The sequence below is a fragment of the Passer domesticus genome, chromosome 12, assembly GCF_036417665.1.
Source record: "Passer domesticus isolate bPasDom1 chromosome 12, bPasDom1.hap1, whole genome shotgun sequence".
NCBI classification, from domain to species: domain Eukaryota; kingdom Metazoa; phylum Chordata; class Aves; order Passeriformes; family Passeridae; genus Passer; species Passer domesticus.
In genome coordinates, this window is record NC_087485.1 from 3470065 (window position 1) to 3495064 (window position 25000).

The 25000-nt window shown below is 40.3% G+C and overlaps 1 protein-coding gene across 4 annotated transcripts in view; it reads right to left on the bottom strand.

Annotated features, from left to right (window-relative positions):
• CDH13 (cadherin 13) overlaps window positions 1–25000 on the bottom strand; it is a 435704-nt gene that overhangs the window by 31858 nt on the left and 378846 nt on the right. For all 4 annotated transcript variants that reach the window (XM_064386249.1, XM_064386248.1, XM_064386250.1 and 1 more), the window contains 2 exons: window positions 17536–17718; window positions 16298–16551 (listed from right to left, as the gene is read on the bottom strand). In XM_064386249.1, coding sequence (XP_064242319.1) covers window positions 16298–16551; window positions 17536–17718 — 437 coding nt within the window. The remainder of the gene's footprint in view (window positions 1–16297; window positions 16552–17535; window positions 17719–25000) is intronic.

Genomic DNA, 25000 nt, shown 5'->3' on the forward strand with positions numbered 1-25000 from the left:
TGTTGCAAAAAAAAAAAAAAAATTTAAAAGTATCATTGCAAGTATGAAGGAATAAACAAAAACAACACATTGTTGGGTGTTAAAAAAAAAGTAAAATGAAATAAAATTCCAGCCTCTAAGTGCTGACAGACAGTCCTGCCCAGGCTGCTGCTTTTTTTATCACAACTTTGCTTCAGGCTTGAAAAATGAAATTTCCTGGGGGCTGACTGTGGTGCACAAGAATATTCAGGTGCTCAGGCAGCCAGAGAGAGCATCAAAACTTCAGCATATACAGCCAGGAAAAATTACACCTCTTTATGAGCTCTTATGATGATAAAATAAGTTAAAGAGCAGATTTGGAAGCCAGAAACTTTTGGAATTTATGCAGAAAAAAAGATAAATAAGGAAAAGAGTTGGTTTATTTATGCTGGCAAAAAAAGTAACTCAGAATTTCACCACTGGCTTCCCCAGGAGCAGAAATTATCCCCTAGGGAATATGTGGGAAAGAATCAAAGGAAAGCATTAGTGCACAGTGAGATGTTCCATCAACCCAATACCTCCCTCCTCTTAATAGCCATTTAAACATTAATCAATACCTCAGCTTTATCTCCCACAAAAATGAGTGCCTGGAACAGAAACAATGCAGATCATTTCATTTCACTTCTTCGTTTCTTCTTTTATTGTTGTTTTTATAACTTTGCAACAAAGGTATGCACAAAAATATGAAACAAGGGCAGCCTAAACAATTCCTAGTCTATTGTAAAACTGCAAATTCTCAATTAACCCCGAAACCATTTCAGAAGATTCAACACTTCTAAAGTAATGAGAATGTAAAATGGATTGTATTATCTTCCCTGATTGCTCTACAAAGCAGTGTTGGCTGTGCAAATAAAAACCTGGATTGTATAACCTGTGATTTGGCACAGGATATTGTAAAAGTAGCACTTTGTCTTTCCCACCACATTTTTACTTATTGTAAGAGCATATTGCAGTACAGTTAGGATGATTGTTTTTTGTTCAATTTTTTTTGAGGGTACTGCTAGCAAAGGTTTAGAATGGACTCCTCATAAAAACAGAGACAAAAATAGAAGTTTTGAATGCAAAGCTTCACTTCCCACTTTTGACTTTGGTGGGATCTGATTGCACAGCAGCTTTTAAAATCAGACCATTTTCAGGTGGTTAAACACGTACCTGCTGTATCCTCAGTCCTGAGCACAGTGATGTATCAGATGTGCACAGAACTGGGCTCTCTGCTGTGCCAATTACTCTTTGCTTTGGTCTTATTCTGTTCTGCAGCAGTGTAATTTAGTGCTGCTCATGGAGTTTATTTCATTGTGGTTTTTTTTGAAAAAAAAAAAAAAAGATTAAACTGTGCCAAAAGCTCTCAGCTCCCAAGGGCTTGTGTGACAAGAGGGAAGGGAAAGTGGGTGTAACATATTCTGACTGTGACCTCCCTGCTCTGGGTTCATGTCCTGGTGTTGTCTAACCAAGTATTGCAAAGAGAGCAGCAAAAACAACTCCCCCAGACTGGAAATTGTCTGCTCCAATGTTTGAGTGCACACCTGAAACACAGAGCTCCAGAGAGACACAGAGATGGATGCAGTTATGGATGCAGAGCAGAGCACAAATCAAAATATGCACTTGGTGCAGAACTAAAATAGAGTAGCAATATATGGAAATTATTTAAAATTTATAAACAGCTCTACATCAAGGCTGGTTGAAAAACATGAGGCACTACCCCTGGGAAAAGGTTCACAGGTTTTTGGGAGAGACTGGAGCAGCAATTACAGCACAAATATCCAAACCCAGGGAAGCAGTGGTGCTTCTCAGAGAAAGATAAAAACCATCCCAAAATATAAGTGCAACATAAAAATCTGGATTAAAACTCTATTGTGCTCTATATAGAGATGACATAATGCAGAGTTTTAGAGATCAGCCTGCTTCCCATGGAGCTCCCTCTTCTCCACTGTGCTCTCATTACCTTTTGCCTGCACTAATTAGGGCAGCATATGGCACCAGGAAGAGCAGAAAGGGAACCTTATTGCAGCACAGCAATTCTCCAGCTGAACCATGCTCCACACTCATTACTGGGGACACACTGCAATTTTTCTGCTTTTTGGCCATGAGATAAGAGAGGTGTTCCTGCTCCCAGGCTGGGCTGGGTTATGAGCTTTGGGGAGGGCAAAAACCATCAAAAATCTTATATATATATATATATATTTGTGTGTGTCATTCCAAGGCTGGGAATGTATATATATATACACACATATATATATATACATACACAGGCACTGATCCCCAAGAGAACACTTCTTTTGACCTTAGGCCATGGAGAAGCTTCCAAAATGGAATGACAGAACTGGGATTGTTGGTGTGGAGTTTGGATAGAAGTGTGTGATATCACAGGGTGGAAAACTCAGAGTTTAAGGGTTTAGAATACAATAATAGATATAAAGGAAGATAGAAGTTTTAGGGTGGAGGCTGCTCCTTCTTCACCCTCTTCTCCCTGGGTTTGGGTGATTTTCTGTAACTGGATAAAAAAGTCCCCATTGTGGACACAGGTAGTTAGATACTAAGTTCAAAGTAAAAATAATTTAGGTGTCATTTCTTAATTAGACAGTTTATCCTTTAAAGGCCTTGTAGAGAGAGACATGTCTCCATTTTTAATTTGTTAGAGTGAAGTGCAAACTCACAGTTTGTGGGACTGTAACACAGATAAGGACAAATAAACATCTGAGTCCCACCAAGAAATACCATCTCACACATGACAAAAAGAAGACTCAACCCTAATCCTGTCTGAGCAGGCAGCACAATTCCAGTGCCAGCCTGGCCCTGACCCCGGAGATTTCAGCCCTGGAGGTGTTTCCTGGCCCCGAGGGAAGGGTTTGCAGGCTGTGCCCCACTGCAGGCAGGGTTTGCTCCTGTTTGCAGAAAACCATGCACCCATCTCCCCCATCTGAGCTAAAAGATTCCTCATCTCAGCCTTGCTTTGTTTGTCACAACAGGGATTTCACAGGCTGGCTTTCATCACAATCCTCCATCTCCAATGATACCATCAAAACAGAATGAAAAATGAGATGAAATTCAGTTTGCAGTCCCCCGTCACTGAGAAATGTCAAATGAGAAAATGGTTGACTAATTAGTTATTTGTGTGGAGAAATAATGGTGTAAACCCCTTGGTAAACATGAAGAAAGTAGCAGGAGAGTCATTGCAACTCGAATAATAAAATAAATCCAATCTCAAAACCTACAACAATTAATCAAATCAAAATAATAAAACTGTATTAATGATGTGGTTAAATAAACTGTTCTGGAAATGAAAATATTTTTCATTATTATTGTACAGTCTTTCAAACATTTCTCTGTGCTGAAACCTAATTTTCTCTTTTTCTTTCCTTTGGGGCAAAAAACCCTCCTAGAAGCTGAGGTGTAAGAAAAAAAAAATTAAAAAATCCACAAACTCATTTATGTATGTTTTAATCAGAAGTGATTAGGGCTATGGTTAAATGAAGCCAGAGGCCATAACTATCAGAATTATTCCTAAAGCTAGGGAATAATACACCATATCTGGGACTAACACACTGGTATAATCAGGTTGTTACTGTTAGAATAATAGTCAACACATGCAAATCAGTAAAACTTTTCTCATTGTAGCAATTGTGCCTCAAAAGCTAATCAGCATCAGATGAGCTTCAGGGTCTTTTACAAACTACCCAGAGAAGGATTTTGGCAGCAAAACTCTATCAAAGTTTCTGCACATGCCTGTTCTTTGTGCCTGTGCTCCCACTGAAAATCCATTTGTTGCTCTCACTGTCCAAGAACTGCTCTGGTAGCTCTTGAAAAACTGGGAAATTTTTAAAAGAGCCCAGCAGATTCAGCAGCGAAATGTCAGGATTGAACACAGCTGGGAAACAGCACATTTTACAGCTTCTCCAGTTCTTTTTTTCCCTAAGGGATGGGCAGAAAGGAGGTTGGGAGTGGCTCAGGCTGGGAAGTTTTGATCTATCTGGATCAATACAACTCCTGCTGGAGTGTGGCTGCTCCCAGCCAAGGATTGCTCTGGCAGATTCCAGGAAGCCCTAGCTGTGCCCTGGCTGATAGCAAAGTCCCACAGGAACCCCTGGCCTGGAAACAGCTCCCAAAACATCTCCCAGAAGGGCAGGGCAGGGCACAGCAGCACCATTTACATCCTAAACCTGCAGCCAAATGTGGCTCCAAACACATCCAAATACGTACCCAAACATATCCCAGCCCTGGCCACCACTGGCTCTGGGACTCTTCTCTTCCAGAAGGAAGGGAGTCTCTTTCTGCAAATGGATTTCCAAGAGGGAAGGGTAACAAAAGTGCCAAGTAATCATTTCAGCACAGTTTGTGCCTTTTCTCATAAGTATTTACAAAGAATTGCAGTCTAGTATAAATCTGGAGGACACTGGATATCCCAGCAATAGGGAATAACACTTTACCACTGGGAAAATAATTAATAATAAAGTCTAGAACTATTACAGGCCTTTCTCTCAGGACAGGAAATATCAAGGGGGACATTTTGGGAATTAGCTCCTGGAGATTTAGTAGAATTTCTTCCTTTGGTACTACACATTAACAAAATTTCCTGTTAATGACAGACATTTAGAAAGAAAAAAATGTTCACAAATGACACAAACAGAAGAGACACAAACTGTGTCTCAGTCTGAACATAGACACATGGGATCCCTAGCTACACCCAAGGCACTCAGAGTTATTAACAGAAAGACTTTTCTCCATCCTATCCCTCACTACATGAAGTAGTTTTTACTTCTCTAGAGGAAATCCTAGAATGGTTTGGGTCGCTTGAATTTTCTTAGCCTAGCAACACCCTCCCCCCCCAAAAAAAAAAAAAAATGGACAGCCTAAAAAAGGACAAAATTTGCCATACAATAAATTGGCTGTGCACGAAGTGGCAATTCAGAAGGAAAATCTGTGAAGGAGCTGATGGTGCCAGCAAAGCAGTGACAGTATTTTCCTGTGCTGCCAGAGCTGGGGCATTCCCCAGCTGGCTGAACTTGCCCAGGGCTCATTCCTGACACTCAGCTATTCCCAAGGCAGAGCACGGAGATGATGGGACAGAAATGATGCTCTGCTGACTCCAGAAAGCCTCTGAGTTTCTTGGCAGGTTAGGCCTGGCAGAGAAGCAGCCCAGCCCTGCTCCTTCCCTCTGCTGTGAGCACACAGCTCAGTCCCCAGCTCTGGTTAAACCTGGATGGGACAGCCAGGATCAAATGTGCTGCTGCTGCTGCTGCAGGGCTCCCTCCAGACACTCATTTTGGTGAGGCGGTGGCTGCTAACCTGCTGATTATAAATGTGTTTTCATGTATCTGACAGGCTAATCTTGAGTGGCAAAGATCCACGTTGGAATCCAGACTTCGCCGAAGGAAAAGGGAAACGCTGATCCTGGGAGCTGAGCTGAACCTGATCCAGGCAAAACCTGTCAGTAATATCCCTTTGCATGTTGAAAAGCTTCTTTCCTGCCAGGGTACAAACCCTGTGTGCATCTGAGGGCTTGCTCTGGTGTGCTGCCTACAACAAATCCACTCTGCACAGCACCATTTCTATATCATGTTCATCATCAAAATAACCAAACCCCTTCAGACGTATATTAACAACATGACAAATGTGTGTCATTTAAGAGATCTGCTGGCCAGTGATGGAAAATGTGAAGAGGTTAGAGGGGAAAGATCCAAAGCACTATTCATTTATGACACAAAAAGAGCTTTCATTAGATGTTGTGGGCTTAAGCACTGAAAAAAACAGGAAATGGAAGATTTACAGTTGCTTGTTTAACCTTAATTTACCACCCTGACAGTGATGATAAACTTTTTATCCAGGCCTTGCTTTATTGCAGAGTGGTGCCAGTGAGGTAAATATTTTACTTTTTAATTTATTTTTATTTATTTTGCTTTAAAAATATTTCATTTTTTAAAATAAAAAATTTAAATATTTTGAGGTAAATATAAATATTATAAATATAATATATGTAATAAATACTTTGGTAGAAAATAATAAATAAATATATAGATAATAGAAATATAAATATAAAGTCATATATATAATATATATATAATAAGATAATAAATATTTTGCCAGTATTCCACTATTTGGCCATATATAGCTTTATTTTCTGCTTGATATCCACTGCATTCAGGGCACACAAATATAGTGCTCTGGGAACTGAATGTATTTAATCTCCTAAGATTCTGTGATGCCCTAGTTCCTTCATGCTGGTTAACCCCGGGTTGGATACCCAGGAGTTAAACTTCTCTCACCCTTTTCCCCTGACTTTTGGGATCTGAATGTTTTGCCAGCCACCTTCAATGCAGGTCCAGAACATCATTGTGAGGTGAATTTTAATGTTTCAATTTGACAGACAAAAACCTGGAAACCTCAAAACTTGTAAGACTAAAAGAATCTGGGTTTTTTTTCCCCTCTGAAATGACAGAAGCTGTAATGAAAAGCCTCACCTGGCTGCACAAAGAAGGACTTGTTCAAAAGCACAGTTATACAGAGATTAAAGCCATTAGGGGCTTTTCCTTCTTTTTCTTTTTCCTGGCACTTCAAAACCTAAACTCTGCAGCAATTTCCATGAGTCTACTGACTTAACACCCTTGACATGGACATGTGCAAAACTGAGACAGTGTTGTTTTATTTCTGGGCTAAAATGTTTTTCAAACACTGGTTAATAACTTAGATTCTGCACACCTTGTTCCCCTACTAATAGAAAAATTCCTTATTTTAGTCCTAAAGCGTGATCAGATGAAGGCTGGGGCTGCATTTGTGTAAGTCCTACCAAGAACCCAGGGCTGAATCTCCAGAGAAGCTGGGCCTTAGGAAATGAGAATTCTTGTGGAAATTTCCCCTGTGCAAGAGGAAACAGTTCTCTGCCAGAGCCATTAAAACAGGACATTGTGTAAAAATTCTCCAGGGTTGGGAGTATGCAGTGAAATCTGGGTGAGAAGGGTTGGTATCTCCAGGGTGGAGCTGAGCACTCCCCAGAGGAGCTGCCCAAGAGATTCCATGGATAATAATTATCTGGCTTTATGTAGAGCAGGCATGCATGTCTCTGTAGGCATATTTACCTAGAGTATAATGGTCATAAAATCAGGAAGTCTGTCCCTAGTAATTCACATTTGAACCAAGACTGAATCTGCAGGCTTACTGCTGCTTAACAAAGTGCATAATTTCACTCTTACTCAGAAACTATTTTGCAGAAATTGGCATCCTTATTACAAAGTTAATAGAAAAATTCCAATTGAACTCTACAAGGCGTTTTTCCTATTACAGTAACATTGCAGAGCTCCATTTAGTAAAAATGAGTGCTTAAACCTTCTGACAATTTCTTCACTGAACTTCAATTCCACTCCAAGGCTAACCAGCAGCGAGCCTGGAAGGAGATGGGGCCTTTGTACCTTGAAATGCTCAGGCTGGGGCTGCCTTGCCACTGAGCAGTGGCTGTGAACACAGGACAGGAATTCTGTGTGTTTGGGAAAGCTCCTGCTCCTACATGGAAAACAACTCCCAGATTCAGTAGGAATTTTGCCACTGAATTGGAAGTGCCCATGATTTATTCTATCCTTAGTTTGGAGATGGTGAATTAATGAAATATGGCCAGAATGTGCCTGACACTGTCTGCTCATGCCATCCAGATCTGTACCTGCTTCAAAGAGCTGAATTGCTGAATTAGACACTTTCCCTTCATGGCAGGATTCAGGCCTGGGTGCAGCACTAATCTTTCTGGAAATCTTTGGTTTCAGTGCTTGGTTTTAGAGCTTTTGCCATCGTGTAAAACACCACTGGTCCCTGGAGCTCCAATCACACTTATAACCAGCCCAAATAAATTTCTATCAAAGCACCACTGAAAGCTGTAACTACACACAGACGTTCACACACGATCAAACCCAGCTGAGTGAGACTCCAGAATTCAATAGCTTTAAAACATTAAGAGAAATTCATACCACCCTTTTCCCCAACAACACGACTCCTCACACTGTGTCCTCAAACTTGATAGCTAACTTATTATAATCAAGATACTCTTTACTTCTTCCACAGAAAAAAATCCTGCCTTTTCTGAGGCTAGAAGAGAACAGTAATGACAAAGTGAGTTATTGTCTGGATCTGCCTTCCACTGCAAGCATAACTTGTGACTGATAGATCCTATTGTTATATTTCTCAAGAAGATCTGCAATATTGTTTAGGCAGTGACATGAAAAATGTGCCCTATAATTTCACAGTTCACAGCCATTCATTCTGAGTGCTGACACGGTTGAAATCATAATGTGGCATAATATTGTTATGCAGGATAAAGACAGAGGGTCTAATTAAACTCCCCTTAAATGCTACATTCATCCTTATTAATCAAGAATTCAGGATTCTAAAGGTAATATCAAGGCAAGTTGAGATTGGTGACTGTGGCTTATTTGACTTCATGGAAACACAGATTTTCAATGCTATCATCCACAGCTTTAATATCAACATATTAGGTATGATTTATGCCAACAGAGTGGAGCAGTGGAAAATTTTAAGAACAGGATCTTTTGGCAAGTATTGTCAGGAGTGATGAAGTCTAGCTTCAGGTAGTTGGGTTCTGGGCAAAACCATGAATCATGGACTGAGAATTCCTGGGCCCCCTGCTTTAGGTAGCCTTTAATAATTTAATTCAGACACTTCTGCTATTTCAGAGACCAATCAAGGAGAGAGAGATTGATTTTTTTTTTTCTCCCCTCAGGAAAGGGACACTGTTTTTCAGAAGAGCCTCACTCAGTCTGGATGAAAATTTCCCCCCTGCTCTGCCTCCTGGAGAGGACAAGGAAATAAAGCTGTACCAACCTGGTTATGTACATTAACCTACCTCAAACCTTGGGAACTGCTAGGAAGAGCCAAGAATCCAGAGAAGATGAGATATGAGCATTACCAAGGCAAGAAGAGAAGCTCCCTCACCTCCCAGCAAGGCAAAAACTGCTACAACAAAGCTTACCCCAGCTGGTGAGCTGGGATTGGCCTCAAGCACTGAAAACCAAGATATACAACAGCAGAAGGAAGTAAAGAAGAGGTCAAATATCTGCCCTAGCACAGAGAATATCCTAAAAAGAAGACAAAAAGAAACATGAGGGGGTACTTGGAGGTGTCCCTGGCTGTGAGAGGCACTGGAAGCAGCTGGGGATCAGTGATGCCAGGGACTCTGCCCTGCCAGCAGGGAGGTGCTGCCAGGCTGGTGGTAAATTAAAGCAGCCAGGGAATGCCTGTGAGCAACACAGGGACTGAATGACAGGGCTTGGGGGGCAGCTATCGACATCTGCTCCCAGCTGGGAGGAAAAGCACATCCTGTACTCTGCAGCTCTGCTGTGGGAGCTGACAGAGATGGAACTGGCTCTCCTGAATGGTCAGCACCAGGAGCTGTCCATGGCTTTTACAGAGTCCAGCTTTGGCTGATGTTTCAATTCTCTCAGCAGTGGAATTTAATTCCAGTCGTTTGTTCTCTTCTGTCCCATCTCTGTAGCTCCCACCTGAGAATTTTTGTTTATTTCCCTTCAAACCACCTTCTGCACAGGGAAACTGGGGCTGATTTGGCTCCATTTTCCCCCTTCCAGAGCTGCATCAGTGTGGTTCTGGGTGTGAGAGGAGAATAAAGGAGGTACAGCTCCGGAAACAATTTCATTTCTTTGTCTTATTGCTGTAGGCCTAAAGAGTTTGCTATGTGGGGAAAGAGGGGTCATTTACTTTACTCAGTAAATGAAAAGTGGAAGTCAGTTTGGTCAAACTGCCAAAAAACAAAAACCAGACAATGCAAGTTTTTACTATTTTTTCCTTCAGATATTAGTTCTATGATAGTAAAATACAAACAACACAATAATTACCCACTCAGATAGTATTAACACCTTCAAGGAACAGTGTCAGAAAAAAGACTGCTGTGTAAAATACTCTTGAGCCAGTGGCCACTGAGAACCTGCAATTACAGGCAGTGGTTGTGCAGCTCAAGGGAGCTGCCCAAGTCCATTCTTTCAGAGTTGATTAAATCTCCCCTTTTCTGGCATTATTTTCTGGACATCCCAACACCCACAGCTCTCCAGAGTTGGTGTTTCTGTGTCTCTGAGTTCACAAAGACAGAAGTGAAAAAACCTTTCTTTGCTTCAAGCAGATTCCGTCTCTCCCTGCCTTTCCGTCTAACTTAAAAAAGAGAAAGGAAGAGAAAAGCAGTGTACACTGCTCAATACACAGCAACTTCAGATCCAGAGATGCACTACAAATTCCCAGTGGCTGGGTTCAGGCAGGCCATCAATAAAACTGCAGAGCCAACTCGAGATGCTCCTGGGTATAACTTACAGTGAAAAACTCTGCTGCTGCATGCTGAGAGCATGGCTCAGCCATTCATTTGTAACAATGGAGCTATTCTTCTGTCTGCACAAGGAAAACAAATCTCCTGTTGTTAGGAATCAAAGACAAGTCCTTCAGACTCTAGGAGACATATTTAACCATGACTAAGTGTGTTGCTTCCTAAGCATTCACTCTTTAAGTCTTCCTATCCCTCTCTCATTATGTAGTACTTCTGGAAGTGATTGGAGTGTATCCCAAAAAAGCGAATTTATTGACCTCCACCAGCAACAAAAGTGCTTTAAAAAGGCTTGATGTGCAACAAAGTATGCAAAATTGATCCCTTAAGTGGTTGTGAGCAATGTGATGTGAAGCCTCATCCTTGTTCTCCGGGGGTTCAGGATCTCTGGAAAAATCCTGGCAAGAGACATGAAAAAGGCTTTTTGAATTGTCTTTGTGGTTCATGGCTTATGTATTCTTTGTGTGGAAGGGTGAAGGTTGGCAGGCAAGGAGAGGAACAGAGGTAACACTCCCTTTTCCCAGAGAATTCTCCTCAGTTTTCTCAACCATTTGAGATTTGGGAGAAACTTACTGAGCTGTGAATCCATTTCAGTGTGGTTTCAGCACTATTTTATAGCATTTTAGGCAACCTTTTTTTTCTTTTTTTTGGACAAAGATCATGGCTGCCATCAATCAGGGGTTGCAACATTTCCACCGATTTCCACCAACTCCATAGGCACCAACCCCAAAGTCAGGATGATCTCATCCAAAACAAAACAAGTCCCAGCAGCAACAATTCCTGTTCCCAAAGGCATTGACCAGCCCATCATCCAGAAGTTCTTGGTGAGAACACAAACCATGCACAGGATCATCAAGGCTGCAAGAGACCTGTGAGATCCAGCTGCAAACCAAGATCCAGCTCCTAGTCTGCATCTCCACGTGCCACATCCTGGTACCTCTTGACTCTTCCAGACCTGTCTCTCCACCTCCCTGAGCAGATTATTCTGATGCCAACCACCCTTGCAGAGAATTTTTTCCCAGTGTTTAATCTGAACCTCCTCTGGGAAACTGAGGGCTCTCTCTGTCCTTTCACTGGAGGCTTGGCAGAAGAGACTCACTACAACTTTCTTCAAGGCAGCAAAACCCACAATCACTCTTAATTCAGTTGGGTTCAGTCTCCTCCTTCCTCTGCTCTGATGCTCCAGCATGAAGCTTCATTAATACTTAGTTTAAAGCACAGAAAAATGCAATTTTCATTAAGAAAGAGTCTATCCCCTTCCAGACAGAGCAGTAGCTGTTATTTGGAAATGCTGACAATAATAAATGACTTTGCTCCTATTTCCAGACTTGGAAAGAGTGTCCCTGTTCTTCCAGGAGCCACCTGTACTATGTGGGGCAGCTTGCTATAAATATTACACATAAATATATACCTTATTTGCATACAGAGCTTCAGATATCTCTGCAGCCTTTCATGTTCCCAGGAAACTCGGTGCAGTTTGGGTTCTAAGTTCTCCAGCTTCAAATGCTGCATTTTAATTCTACTTAATGAATTAGATATGCTTTAGAGCTGTAATAAACTTTTCTTATGAAGATATTTCTGAAGCATTGAGTCACATTGCTTACTGAGAATAAACAATATGTTTACATAAATAATTTAAAATCCAAGAGCACAGTAGGTAATAAAAATATATTGCCATGATAAGCCACAAAACCAGAAAACAACACTGCTCTAATTAAAAATTACAAATACACTGCAGTAAACAACTTATTTACACGTAGTTAAAAGTTTAACTATTGAATATTCTGCACTTGTTGAGTCCCAAAAAAGGAAAAATACTGAAACCAATCTCTTCACACAGTCAAATATTGAGAACCATAACTGTGTTTAATTAAGATCTACTGTTAATAATGGGTTTCAGAGTGAGGTTCTTCTTTTAATTTCCCAAGGTAGAAAATGTTATTAAATTTGGCCTTTAACTTCTCATTGACATGTACACTTAAAACTTCTGATTAAAATTTCAGAGGTTGGGAAGAAGTACCCAAAATTAAACTCTCAAATCTGGCACAAAAATAACAATGGTCCCTGATTAAGAAATCAAATTTCAGAAACTTCATTACTGTTCTATTAATAAATTGTTGGGTTATAATTAAATTGGGGCCTGCTGGATTTCTTTCATTTTTTTTTTTTAATTCTAGAAAAGATGGAAACTGGAGAGAGATTTAAGTGCTTAAAATAAAAAAGAAAAAAAGCAAAAAAAGAAAGGTCAATGGATCTGAGAAATGGGACCCAGCTTGAACAGGTTCTTTTTAAGAACAAGGAGAGTGGAACAAACACTGATTTCCACCTCTTATTTCCAGGATGATGCTCCCATCTCTGCCTCGAGTTCCTCTGGAATTTTAATGCCAACAGAAAGGGAAGAGCTGGCACTGTGCAAGTTCTGCCCCTCGTGTGCAGACAAACAGCCACAGCCCCAGGTCTGTGATTTGGAGTCTCATTTTTCTCACTGAAACACATTTTTTTGCCAGCTTGTTTCAGCTTTGAAATGAAATTCTTCCTCAGCCTGCAAAAACACTTGAAGCTGAAGAATAAGAAGGAAAATTGCTTCAAAAGTACAGCTGTCTTCAGGAAATTTTACAAAGTAAGCCACGTTTTTCAGAGATAAGTAATTCAATTCTGATTCAGATCTGCATTGTTCAAAGGATAAATTCAATCTAGTTGCAGACAATGGCAAAAATGCTTTCTCTACTCTTTTTTGTTGGTCTTGAAATGCATTTATCATGTTATATCTAGTAGAGTAACTAAATTTCCTGATTACAAATAATCAGCAGCTCCTTCTACAAGTTCTATACGGAAAATTAACTAAAAATATCCCTGAAGCTGGATATATTTCAGTTGTAACAGGCTGAAAAAAAGAACCCAAAGCCCACCAACATCACTAATTCTCTGCTGGTCTGCCCATTTTGAAGAGATTTATACTTTGTTGGGGGTGATGTACCTGGTTCACACAGCACAAATCTGGCATTCATTGCTTCTTACAGAAAAAACATTGCTCACTCATGGTCATTAATATTCAATTAACTCATTTAGGAGCCTGTGTTGACCCTGCTTGGCCTTTATTTTACCATATAGTCACAGCAAGGACTGATAGCACAGTTACAGTCTGAGAACCACAGATATGGAATCAGTGCTCTGTAAAAGTCCTGCACATGGTCCCAAACCCTAAACACACACCTGTCTGTGGGAATTGGAGGTAAATATTTCACCAGACCCCAAGCAGTGAGTGGTTTTGGCTTTTATACATGGAATTTCACCCTGTCTTTAATTCCAGATGCTGTTCTCATACCAGTCTATCTTTTTCACTGCTGGCACCCAGGTGTTTCAACACCTGCCAGCATTAAAACATCTTTTAAAAATGCTGCTTTATGCTTTCCTGTTATTTCACCAATAGGACTGACAGGTATTCAAATTAGCCTTTTCCTGGTGCATTCTACCATTTCCCAGATTTCCATTGCACTTGCATTATTTTCCTCTAGCTTACACAACCACTTCCATCACCATAGTTCCTTTATATGATCATTCCTCATTCCCAGCCCAGTCTAGCTTAATTCTTCTCTTCTTTTCTGCACATAAAAGGCAAAAAAATCTTTCTTTTGACTACAAGCCTTCCATGCTTGGCTATGCATATATAGTAAAACTTCTGGGAAAATTTATCTTATGAGTTGGTCAAGATTTGGGGGTTTCTTGGCAGCCAGTTGTGAGGTGTGCTGAACTGCAGAACAGGTTTATGTTTCTTAACTGTTTACACTGCCTTTAAAGCAAATTGAAGAGTATTCAGTGACTCACTGGATGCCCTTTAAATTCAGGTTTATGTAGTTTGGAGAAATTCAGCAAAATCAGTGGGTCAAGGGGAAAAGTTCAGGTAATAGCTCCTGGATTTTTGGCTTTGATAACGAAGTCCTTACATTTTCATGGTTTTTTTCTTTTAGCATCACAAAATCAGGTGTTATGTTTATGAATGTTAGTTTTCCCATCTCCCATGAAAATACATAAATTATGGAGGGCATCAATTAATTAATTTCTTAAATTCAGTCCAAAACCCAAAGGAAATGAATACCTGCACAAGCCAGATTCTGAGACAAACTGCTGAGGGTCTGACAAGCAACAGAAATTACATCCATAAACACAAATTTTTGTGTGTGAAGTAAGGGGTCTTTGGAGAAAAACTAAACTTAAGAATAAGAAATTATTCTATAAATAAATCCATTTATAGAACAAGGGAAACAATGTGCTAAGAATCATCCTGCAGATAAACTGGTATTTCAGTGGTAGAAGTCAAAGGAGAAAAACTGAATTATTAATGTTATTAACAACATTATCTTTCAGGTGATGCAGAGAATTGAAACTTTTAATTACCTGCCTTGCCTTTTCCCTCCTTCCTCAGAGATGAGCACACCCCCCCTGCTTAAATTCACCTCCTCATCATTCAAATCCAAGTCCTTTGCAGTGACATTTTCACCAAGACTTGCTGCTGACAGAGAACATCTCCAAGATCAGCAGCTCTCTTTATTGTGGAACAGTACACGTGTCAAACCTTCTTTAAGGACTGCACAATCACTGCTAAATAACCCTGTGACAGCAGAGAGATCTCTGCCTATGGTCTGGATTGACAGAGCCATTGTTCAGCTGCAGCTTTGAAGTCATTCTCACAAGGAGTTTATCCCCTTTTATATACACTGAGACCTGGGGGAAATGATACTTACAAGGAGAAATGAAAAATTAAACACAGCTGTAGGTTTTAGTGGTAGTGCCTAACCTGTAATTCTCAAATGCTGAGAAAGCCAATTTAGTTTTAGAGAACAAAGTGGTTGTTTTTTTTTTTCCATTTTTCATAGAATCTGAAGCTGAAAGACCAAATCAGGTGGATCAAAATAGAAGATGATGATACCACATAATACCCAGGTCTGCTCCTTGAAACATGGCACAAGTGTGGGATTATATTATTACAGCACAGAAATAATAATTTATTTTCATTTATCTGCACAAGGCCAAGTCTTAGCTTCCTTTAGCTTCAGTCTTTCACTGTGAAATATTTTCTGAGCTCTTGAAAGTAGATGGGTGGTCATTATTTTACTGAGGGACACTATAAATGGTCATAAATTGATTTAAACCCTATGTAAAACAGATGCATCACTTCTATAGACATTTTAAACTTTTATATATCTTCCCTGGCTCTCATGAATGAAGAGGAATAAACAGGTGAAAAGTAATTTTGAAAGTATGTTAAGCCAAGTCTATTCCTTGTGGCTCTTGATTGTTCTACTGTAGGAACCTCATGGTGTGGAAAATTATTGTTTTTTGTCTAATGCACTCCTGTCTTTTCAACAAACAGAATCTAATTGCAGGACAAAATATAAATTGTAACTTCTTACTAAGTAAACATAATTCTGCACTGGCAGGCAAATTCTTGGGCACAGAAGACCATCCCCATTGGGTGGAGGATGAAAATGAGAGGGAACTGTGTGGTTGTGTTTGAGGGTCTCCAGGATGAGGGAAGAGATGAGAATCTTGACTCCATGTTTCAGAAGGTTGATTTATTATTTTATGATATTATATGATATTAAAATGCTATGCTAAAACTATACTAAAAAGAATAGAGAGAAAAGATCTATTAGAAAATTAGAAGGGAAGGGAAGGGAATGGAATGGAATGGAATGGAATGGAATGGAATGGAATGGAATGGAATGGAATGGAATGAATAACAAAAACCTGCGACTCTCAGAGAGTCCACACAACTGGACCATGGTTGGTCATTAAGTAGAAACAATCTACATGGACCAATCAAAGATACATCTGTTGCTAAACAACTTCCAGACCACATTCCACAGCCATCAGATAGTTATTGTTTACATTTCTTTTCTGAAGCCTCTCAGCTAAAATAAGAGACAAATAAAAATATCACAGTGACAGCACTGCTCTCACCTGATGGTCTGGTGCTGCAGAGTGTCCGGGTCGGTGGCGTTCACCGTGAGCACCACGCTGCCAACAGGGATGTTCTCCTGCTTGGTCACTGCCATGGGGTTTGGGTGGAACACGGGGCCCTCGTTGACGTCCTCCACGGTGATCTGCACGGTGGCCGTGGAGCTGGGGCCGTAGGCAATGTCTGGGATCAGCGGGTCTTCGTTTTCCACTTTGATCAGCAGCGTGTGAAAGGCTGAAATCTCATAGTCTAAAGGCTGCAAAGCAGAAGATCAGAGGGGAAAGGCCAAAGACAATGCTTAATGATTTCTCCTTTAGCCCACAGCAAACTTACAGGCAGCAGAATTATCTAGAAAGGGAGAACAACACTCCCTACACATGGAACTTGATGAACACATGGAACTTGAGGATTAGGCACACTCAGTTTTAAATGGCATTGAAGATAATAAACATAATGGACTTCAAAGCCCATGGAGACATCCCCCTGTCCAAGAGCTCACATTTTGTTGCCATACCTCATAGACACAATTCCGTGCTCATCTACACATGTTTATTTATATGTCGCATGCATTTAACAAACAAACAAGTCACACTCAGTAGCTACTCATGACAATAACACAAGCTGCTTTCTCGACTCCTGTCCTGAAACCAAAGGCAAACACATGAATTTGTCTTAAGAATTGACAATGCCTCTTCTGTAACCAAAAAGAGAGCATTCTGGCACAGGCAGCAAACAGGGCTATTTTCTTCTTCTTTTTTATATTTGTTAAATTTGACACATGGGATTTTCTTCATACAAAGACAGGCAATACATTTTCCTATGAGACTTTAGAAATGTGGGACCAATCCACTTTGGAAACATGGATTTTGCCTGAATCCATGTCCCTTTCTTCCCTACAACTTGCATGTGTTCTCTGAGTGCAAACAAAATGGGGCTCTTGAATTCTAATTGCACCTCCAGCAACAAACAAAACTTTGTTGTCAAATGTCATTATTAACTGTAATGCTTACTGCAACCCTGGCTGTTATTTAAGCACAACAGTTAGGAACAGGCAGTCCTTGTGACTAAAAAAATAAGGTTACTGTGGCACAAGAAGGGGTTATACACATAGTTTGGACAAGGGCTGGAAGCCAACTTTATATCTTCCAATAACCTATCTCTGCTGTGCCTTGTTTGATTCAGTGAACCCAGGGGATGAACCTGACAGCAAAAATACAGGGCAGGAGGAGGTTGTTCTTACCTTGACAACAGAGAGCATTCCCTCATTAGTCTGGGGGTTGGTGTGGATCTCAAAGCTCTGCCCTGGGTTCCCATTGATGATGGAGTAGACAGCTCTCCACGCCCCCGTGGCGGGGTCGTCCCGGTCACCCACAGTTAAATTCACTATTACCCCTGTGACCCCCTCCTTCACTGTGGCCTGGAACTGGAAAAAAACACAGAGGAAATCGTTACTATTTCCACTTAATGACCACACACACAAGAAATATCCAAGGCAGCATTAATTATTTACCCCAGCAGGAGGAAGATGGAAAACTTGACCAAAATTTTAAATAATGCATTCTCAGTTATGAAATATGAGGTAGCACATTTCAGCTGCTCTCCACTGAATAGATGGCAGATAAGCAGTGATGTGATAGGGATGGAGCTTGGGAAGGTTCTGATCACAAGAAGACTGTTCAGCTCCTATTACTGGAAAGTGAAGCATGAAGAGACCTGCAGTGCTGCATAGCTGCATGTATTCCCAGAAAGGGAACTGAGGGAAGAGAAATCTGCCCTGTACAGATCACTCTTGTCTTCAAATCACTTTTATTTACAAATAAATCCAGTTTTGTATTTCACACTCTTTTTTTTTCATTAATTATCCCACACACATTTATTTTTCACTGCACCGTTATCAAGACACAAAGGAGATCTCACAAAAACCATTCCCAGAGCATTTTTTGAGGGCTTGCTCTAAGACACTCAAAAATAATTGGACCTCATGCTACCACTTTGTCTGCATAACAAAAAGTCAGTGCTGCTTTCTTTTTGTAGTGGAAGGGTTTTTTTATGACCTTGTGAAATGCGTTGCTGGATGATTCAACCCTGCAAGAAAATTCTAGTTTATTCTCCATCATTCTTATTTATGTAGGAAAAAAACATTAAGCAAACCATTGGAAAAGCTTGCAAGGGTCAGACTTAATAACACTCCTCACCTTTCAAGTACTTGAGGCTGACGTGCTAAAAGCACTGTATAGAAGAGTGATAAGATAATACCTGCTTTGGAGGTGGATAAACCAGGCTGATAACAGACCTAATCCTGAGAAGTGCTGAACATCAGCACTGCCATTACAGATCATTAGGAAATCTTAGCATTTCTAGGGATTAAGCCTTCAAAAGTCCAAAATTACAAACTTTAATGGCACAAATAGGTTTTGTTGTACGTGTGCTCCTTTAAAGCTGCATCGTTGGTGACAATGCATCACCCAAGGGCAAGAGTCACCCAAGTGGCTTCAAGACCTGAATAAACTAAATGTCTTTTCCCCTGTCTTACAGAACACCAGAAGTCATAACACTGCAGCAGAATTTGGGAAAATACGAATCCTGAAAATGGCATTTTATTAATATATAGATTTCCCAATCTGGACAAATAGTAGGTAAAGTGGATTTCCTCATATGAAAATAAAGAAAAGATGACTATGTCTTCCCCTGTGTTCAGTTAGCTTTGTTTTTCTTCTTTTCCCAATAGATTGGATTTATCTTTCCAAACACTTTTTCATTTTTTCTGTATAATTTGAGTGCATGCATTCAATTCAAGCTTTCCAGCCTTCAACCTGATTTCATAAAAGGATGACATTAATAACTGGCTATTTCTATCTTCCTTGGTGTATCCAACAAAGAATTTAAAGATTCTTTTGATTTTGATGGATAATATATAACAGGTTGTGATTGAGCTTTGTTTCAGACAGTTCATTAAGCTCATTTGAAGTTTAATTAACTCTAAATGATAATACAACAATATTTTCACTTGCTTTGAAACAAATTAAAAGGAAAACTCTATTAAGAATCTTGGAAATAACAGAAGAATGATTACCAAGATTGTGTTCCTTCCAGCTCAGCCAAATGCTGTCACCATCAAGCAGACTTGGATACCTCTTACTCTGATTGAAAATAACCAATTAGCCCGATTGATATTTTATGTTATTTCATATTGTCCCAACTTGAGCATGTATAATATGAGACATCAGAACCATAAAGGTCAGAATTTTTCCCCACAAGTGTTCAGTACCCAACAATTTCCATTCAGCTGCATAAAAAGGTGACCAGACTTCAAGGAGCCTAATACTGAAGAATCTAAACCTTAGATTTCACCAGGCATCTGCTCCTAATTCATATTGATCCTGGGGAAAAATCTTTTCCTTAATCCTCCAGTCTGATTCAATTAAGTGTTCAGTACTCCTTAGCTCACCTTGGGAACTGTAAGAGCTGTTAAGGTAAAATATTAAAAGATATGGCTGTTTACTTCAGATATAATATTGTGAAGCCTGTACAAGAAATTTATTCTTTTTACCCCACCAGTGCCAGACTGTGATGGAAAAGGTTGCCCTGGTGTGCCAGATAGTTCAAAAAAGATGGAATTTCAGGCTGAGGATCTCTAAATCAAGGATATCTCAGCTGGGATTGGCTTTCTTCTGTATCCCTATTTTCTCCTTGCTTAGGAAGAGTTCCCAGTAAGTTCAGTGCAGAGAGAAGGGGCACAAGGACCTGCTGGGGGCACAGCACTCCTGCAGGTCAAGGACATGCCAACATCCCCAGGGAAAGGCTGTGCCAAGGCAAACAATTCCAGCTACAGTGGTACCCTCACCCCTAACGTCCTCCACATTTTGGAAACAGCCATATAAACACAGATATTTGGAGCTGTCTGGAACATTAGACTAAAACCTGTTCAAGATGGATGGAAAAGTAGAATGATCAGACCACAGAAGTTGTCACAGAGGTCTACTCTAAATTTATAATGTGAAAAGTGTAATAAATCACAGATTTGTGATTGCAAAAGACACATATCTACTGTGAAACCGTGTGGCCTAGAAAAATATAGTGTATTTTATCTAGAAGGTGAACTCTTTTGTCTGTTCAGTCACCTTTATTTAAGGATAAATCTCCCAACATTTAGAAAAATGTGTTTCACTTATACCGTGTCCCTTTCAAAAATAAAAGTAAAAAAGGGAATTTTAAAACCAAGAAAGGGCAAAAATAGGAATTAGACTTGTAAACAGAGAAAAAAATAACCACAGGTTCCTCATATTTCACAGTGAAAGGTTTGTACTCTCAAAGCTTAACTGGGAAAATCTGAACTAGTGCTCTAAAATAAAACCCCACAGTGGCTAAGACAAATAATTGGATCACAAGTTAATTGATTTTACTCATTTTAAATATCTGCACATCCCCTAAGCACCACTATAAATTAAGAATAAAGTAGATGAGTTCAGTACTTTATTTAAACTGCTATCATTTGGACCCATTTGAGCACTAATAACTTAGAAGGCGAACACCCTGGGCCAGAGCGGGTTTGCTGGAAGGAGCTGGGTGAATTTACTGCTTCTGAGCATCTGAAATGTGAGGTTAACCTGCTCTGTGATGTGCCACGCTGTTATTTATTGTGCTTGTCATGCATACAGCCCAGAGATTTTAGCAATTCTGTCATTTTTAAACTTTTAGAAATATAGGGGAGAAAAAAGATGCAGTTCTTCTATTTCTGTACCCAAAATCATGTGGCAAAATACACAGAAAATGGACTGATAGAAATTTAGAAGGAAACTGAGTGAACAGCAGTTAATGGGGAACTGGAAGATTTTGAGGAAATGTAGTGATGGATGTAGATGAAGAGCGTGAGGCTTGTGAGGATGCATAAATAGACTGGAAAATGTAACAAGTCAGCGATGTTTGCCACCATGATGGACTGAGGGGAGCAGATAAGGACGCTGGAATTCTTGTGAGGGATCACCAGAGTGGTTCCACGGGCCATGGAGGTCCTGGGGGGTGACAAGGAGCAGCTTTTACTTCTGACAGCACAGGAGTCAGTACAGGGATGGCAGGGAGAGCAGAAATGTTCAAACCAGCTGTGCTCAAACACAGCCTGAGCAGAGGCGAGTCCAACACACTGCTCCTCCCTTCCCTGGATCTTGCAGGCTGAATTTAGTGGTGGTTTCCTGCTGGAGCCAGGAGTAACACTGAGCCAAATCCTCCTGCACCCTGAGCTCTGGAATGAACTGATGGGACAGCGCACTGGCAGCTCTTATCTACAGAAAATTCCTCTGGATGGTCCCAAGACCTTGTCAGATTCTCAGCACGCAAAAAAATCACTTTGCAAAATGTTATCACCTGAGAATCTAGGCACTGACATTGTCCCACACATTGCTGGAAATGGTACCCAGACCACACAAAATCAGATTCTTATCTCACAGCCTCATTTAAAGCTCCTGTAGTGAATGAGATTCTGCTGACTGACTTCTCAGAGCAGATGAAGAGATGAGCTTCAGTGCATCAGAATCACCTGGGTGTCTCCTGTCCAGCGGCAGCACAAACAGCACCTTTAAAAAACTGTCTCAAAGGGGGCACTGACACCCAAATTAAAGAGCTGCCACAAGCAGCAAAAACACAAAGCAAGACAAACGTGCCTGGGGTCGGTGATCACCACCCAATGGCTCATTAAGATTCTGCACGCTGTGATTCCCAATCAGGAATAAACAAATTAAAAAGTCTGTGTCAGTTTGCATTTATCAGGGTGATATTCCAGTGGAAGGTGTTCTGTGCTGCTATCACGTGTTTGCTTCCTCTTCTATCTATCATAAAAGATGGGAAATAATGGGATGTATTAATTCATATGTCTGAGATAGAAATTCCACAGAGAAATTGTATTATTGCAATTATCTCCCTCCACTGAAGCCCACTGCCTTTGTGATCATATTTTGTCTAATTTCTTGAGAATGTGATGACAAGTTATAGAATCTCTTGCAACCTGCTTGCTCTTTTTGCCTTTTCCTTTGCATGCTACCATTCAGTACAGATGCACCTGAGCTCCCAGGATTTATTTGCCAAGGAAACAAAGCATTTTCCATAGCTCTGTACCTGGAACATCTCCAAGTACAAATGAATTTTCAGAGTGGTCACAAAGGTCTGCATTTGGATCAGTCAGGAATGAGAGTCTCATAAATGTCAGAAATGAGCATTTCAGGTGGAATTCAGCGGGACACAAAGCCCAGTTTGCCAGAGAAGGATAACCCAAGTCATTGGTGCTCAAGGCAGGGGCAGTACAAGGAGGAAATTGCATTTGTGCAGTGACCAAAGTGGTGCTGCTGATCCTGCAGCCACTTTCCTCCCATGCCAAGGGCCCAGGGTGCTGCCCTGCTGAGCTGGGCCCCTGAAGGGCTGAAAAACTGAACCTCAGCACAATCAGTTTATGCCAAACCCTCCACTGCAGCAACTGAATGGAAAATGGTGTGGCCAAAGCAAACTGCAACTTGGTGTTACATCTCCCTAATCTTCTCTGCAGATTTGAAAGGTATTTTACTTCTAAGGCTGTGCACAGCCTTTGCTCTGTGGACACGAACAGCAGCTCTATTTCACTACAAAAATATCTGTATTAAAGTAATGGATTAGGTTGATGTAAGCTGCACACCAAGCAAGACATGAAACACTTGGAAAGCCATTTAGATGAAAGACACCACATAAATATAAAGCATTATCATGGTGTGACAAGGATTTGATGGTGAAAACGAGATGCAAAGCAGAAATTATAGCTGTGAGTCACCTAAACAGGCTTTATTATTGTCTTTGTCTTACTGCCATAATGCTGGCTCGTAGGCATTGCATTATTTCTTGACTGAAAGTGTTTCTTTCAGCTTATTCTATATTTTTTCTGAGTACATAATATTCTTCCACCTCCCTGGTGAAATTACAAAAAGAATTCAATCATAGCTTAGAAAAAGAAAAACAAAAAAAACCCCTTTTTTCAAATATGTGAAATTGACCATAATAATTTTGGATGCATTTTCAGTTTTTACTTTTGGATGATTTTTCACAGCCTCTGAATTGAAAATGCTTTGTGATCTTTCAAGGCACACACCAGTTGCTTTACAAAGTAAAAGTAGGGCTCAGTAATGAAGGACTGAATGAATATTTTTGCCTGCAAAATCTTTGTCTGCAAGTCTGCAACAAGAGCAACCAAACTGAAAGATCAGTTAGGTAAATGGAAGGCTAAGGATTCAATTCTGCTCTCTGGAACATGGCTGCAACGTCGGCAGGCTCTCAATTTGTGCCTTTTTATAGAAAGACGCAAAGATGCTTAAAACCACTGACATTTGTCATGAATCAGAGAGAAAAAAAGGAAGTTTCAGCATGGCTTCATTTTGCTTTGCTGCTCACCAGTCTGTTTGGAAAAGTATGCAAAGAAACAAAGAAAAAAGTACTTATTAATTGCAGACACCACAAATCCTTGAAAACTTTAAGATCTACAGAATAGGATCTTCTCAAGAGCCATAAATTAATTTACAGAACTTTCTCCCTGCTTCTCTCCCACAGCAGTACTGAAAGCCCACACAAACCTGGTGCTGGTTTCAATCCTCTCATTTATGTGCCTGCACAAGACTAAAAAGCCATTTGGGGACTGTAAATAAGTGATGGTGAAGGTTACTTGAAAACAGCTGCTTTTTGGAATTATTTTGAAGATTTTGTTTACACAAGATTACACTCTTCCTCAGCCTAGCTCAGGGCCACACTGAGCAAAGGCAAAAAGATAATTCTAACACGTATTAATCATGTGTTGAACGCCTGCTTCAAAGCCTGTTACCTCCAGGTGTACATCAAATATCTGAAGATTCAGAAGGAAGACAAAGATGCTCTCTATTTTTTCTCCCCCTGAATATATAAATAATTTAGAAATGATTCATTCTTTTTCACTTTTCCACCTTTAAATGCAAGGTGCATTCAGTGGTTTCTGGAATAAATCAAGCACCCACCAAGAACTGGGCACCTCTAGAATGATGGTTGTATCAGAGAAAAACAAATACTCCTTCTCCAGGTGGACAGAGCACAGTGAAAGTTCACTGTATTTATTACATTTAAGGAACTTTTGAGAAAACCTCAATAATGATGTTATTTTCTGAGCTACAAAAAATTCCTTCACCGCAGGTAGGACAAACCTTATGTTTAAAACAACAGCATGAGCAAAAATGATGATGTGAGCAGGGCTGAAGGAGCAGACAACTCCTATTCACCTGCCCAGGGAGCAGGGAGAGCTCTGCCTTTCACATTCATGAGGCTCTTGTGTGAATTCAGCCATCCCAGCTCCTCTCATTTCTTCCTCAGTGCACTTCCCATCCAGGGCAGAGCTAAACCTGTATTCTTTCTAAGATGCTGGATGTCTTCTTTAGATGGAAGGAACTTTAAATAGAATACACCTCTCTGGATTTTTCTTTCTTTTTTCATCCACCAGATTTGAGGAGCACAAAGATTTTACAGGATTTTTCCCCCCACTCATCCTAATGATGGTGACAAGGGAAGGAGCTCTTGTTAAAGGTCCTTTTTCATTTTTAGCAGAGACTTTTTCATACCCAAACCAGCTTTTCTGGTGTTGAAGATGAAAATCTGAACATAAATGGTGGAACTCAGTGATCCTGCCCTACTAAAAGGAAAATCTGGAAGTCACCTGTGACTCATTTTGCAAG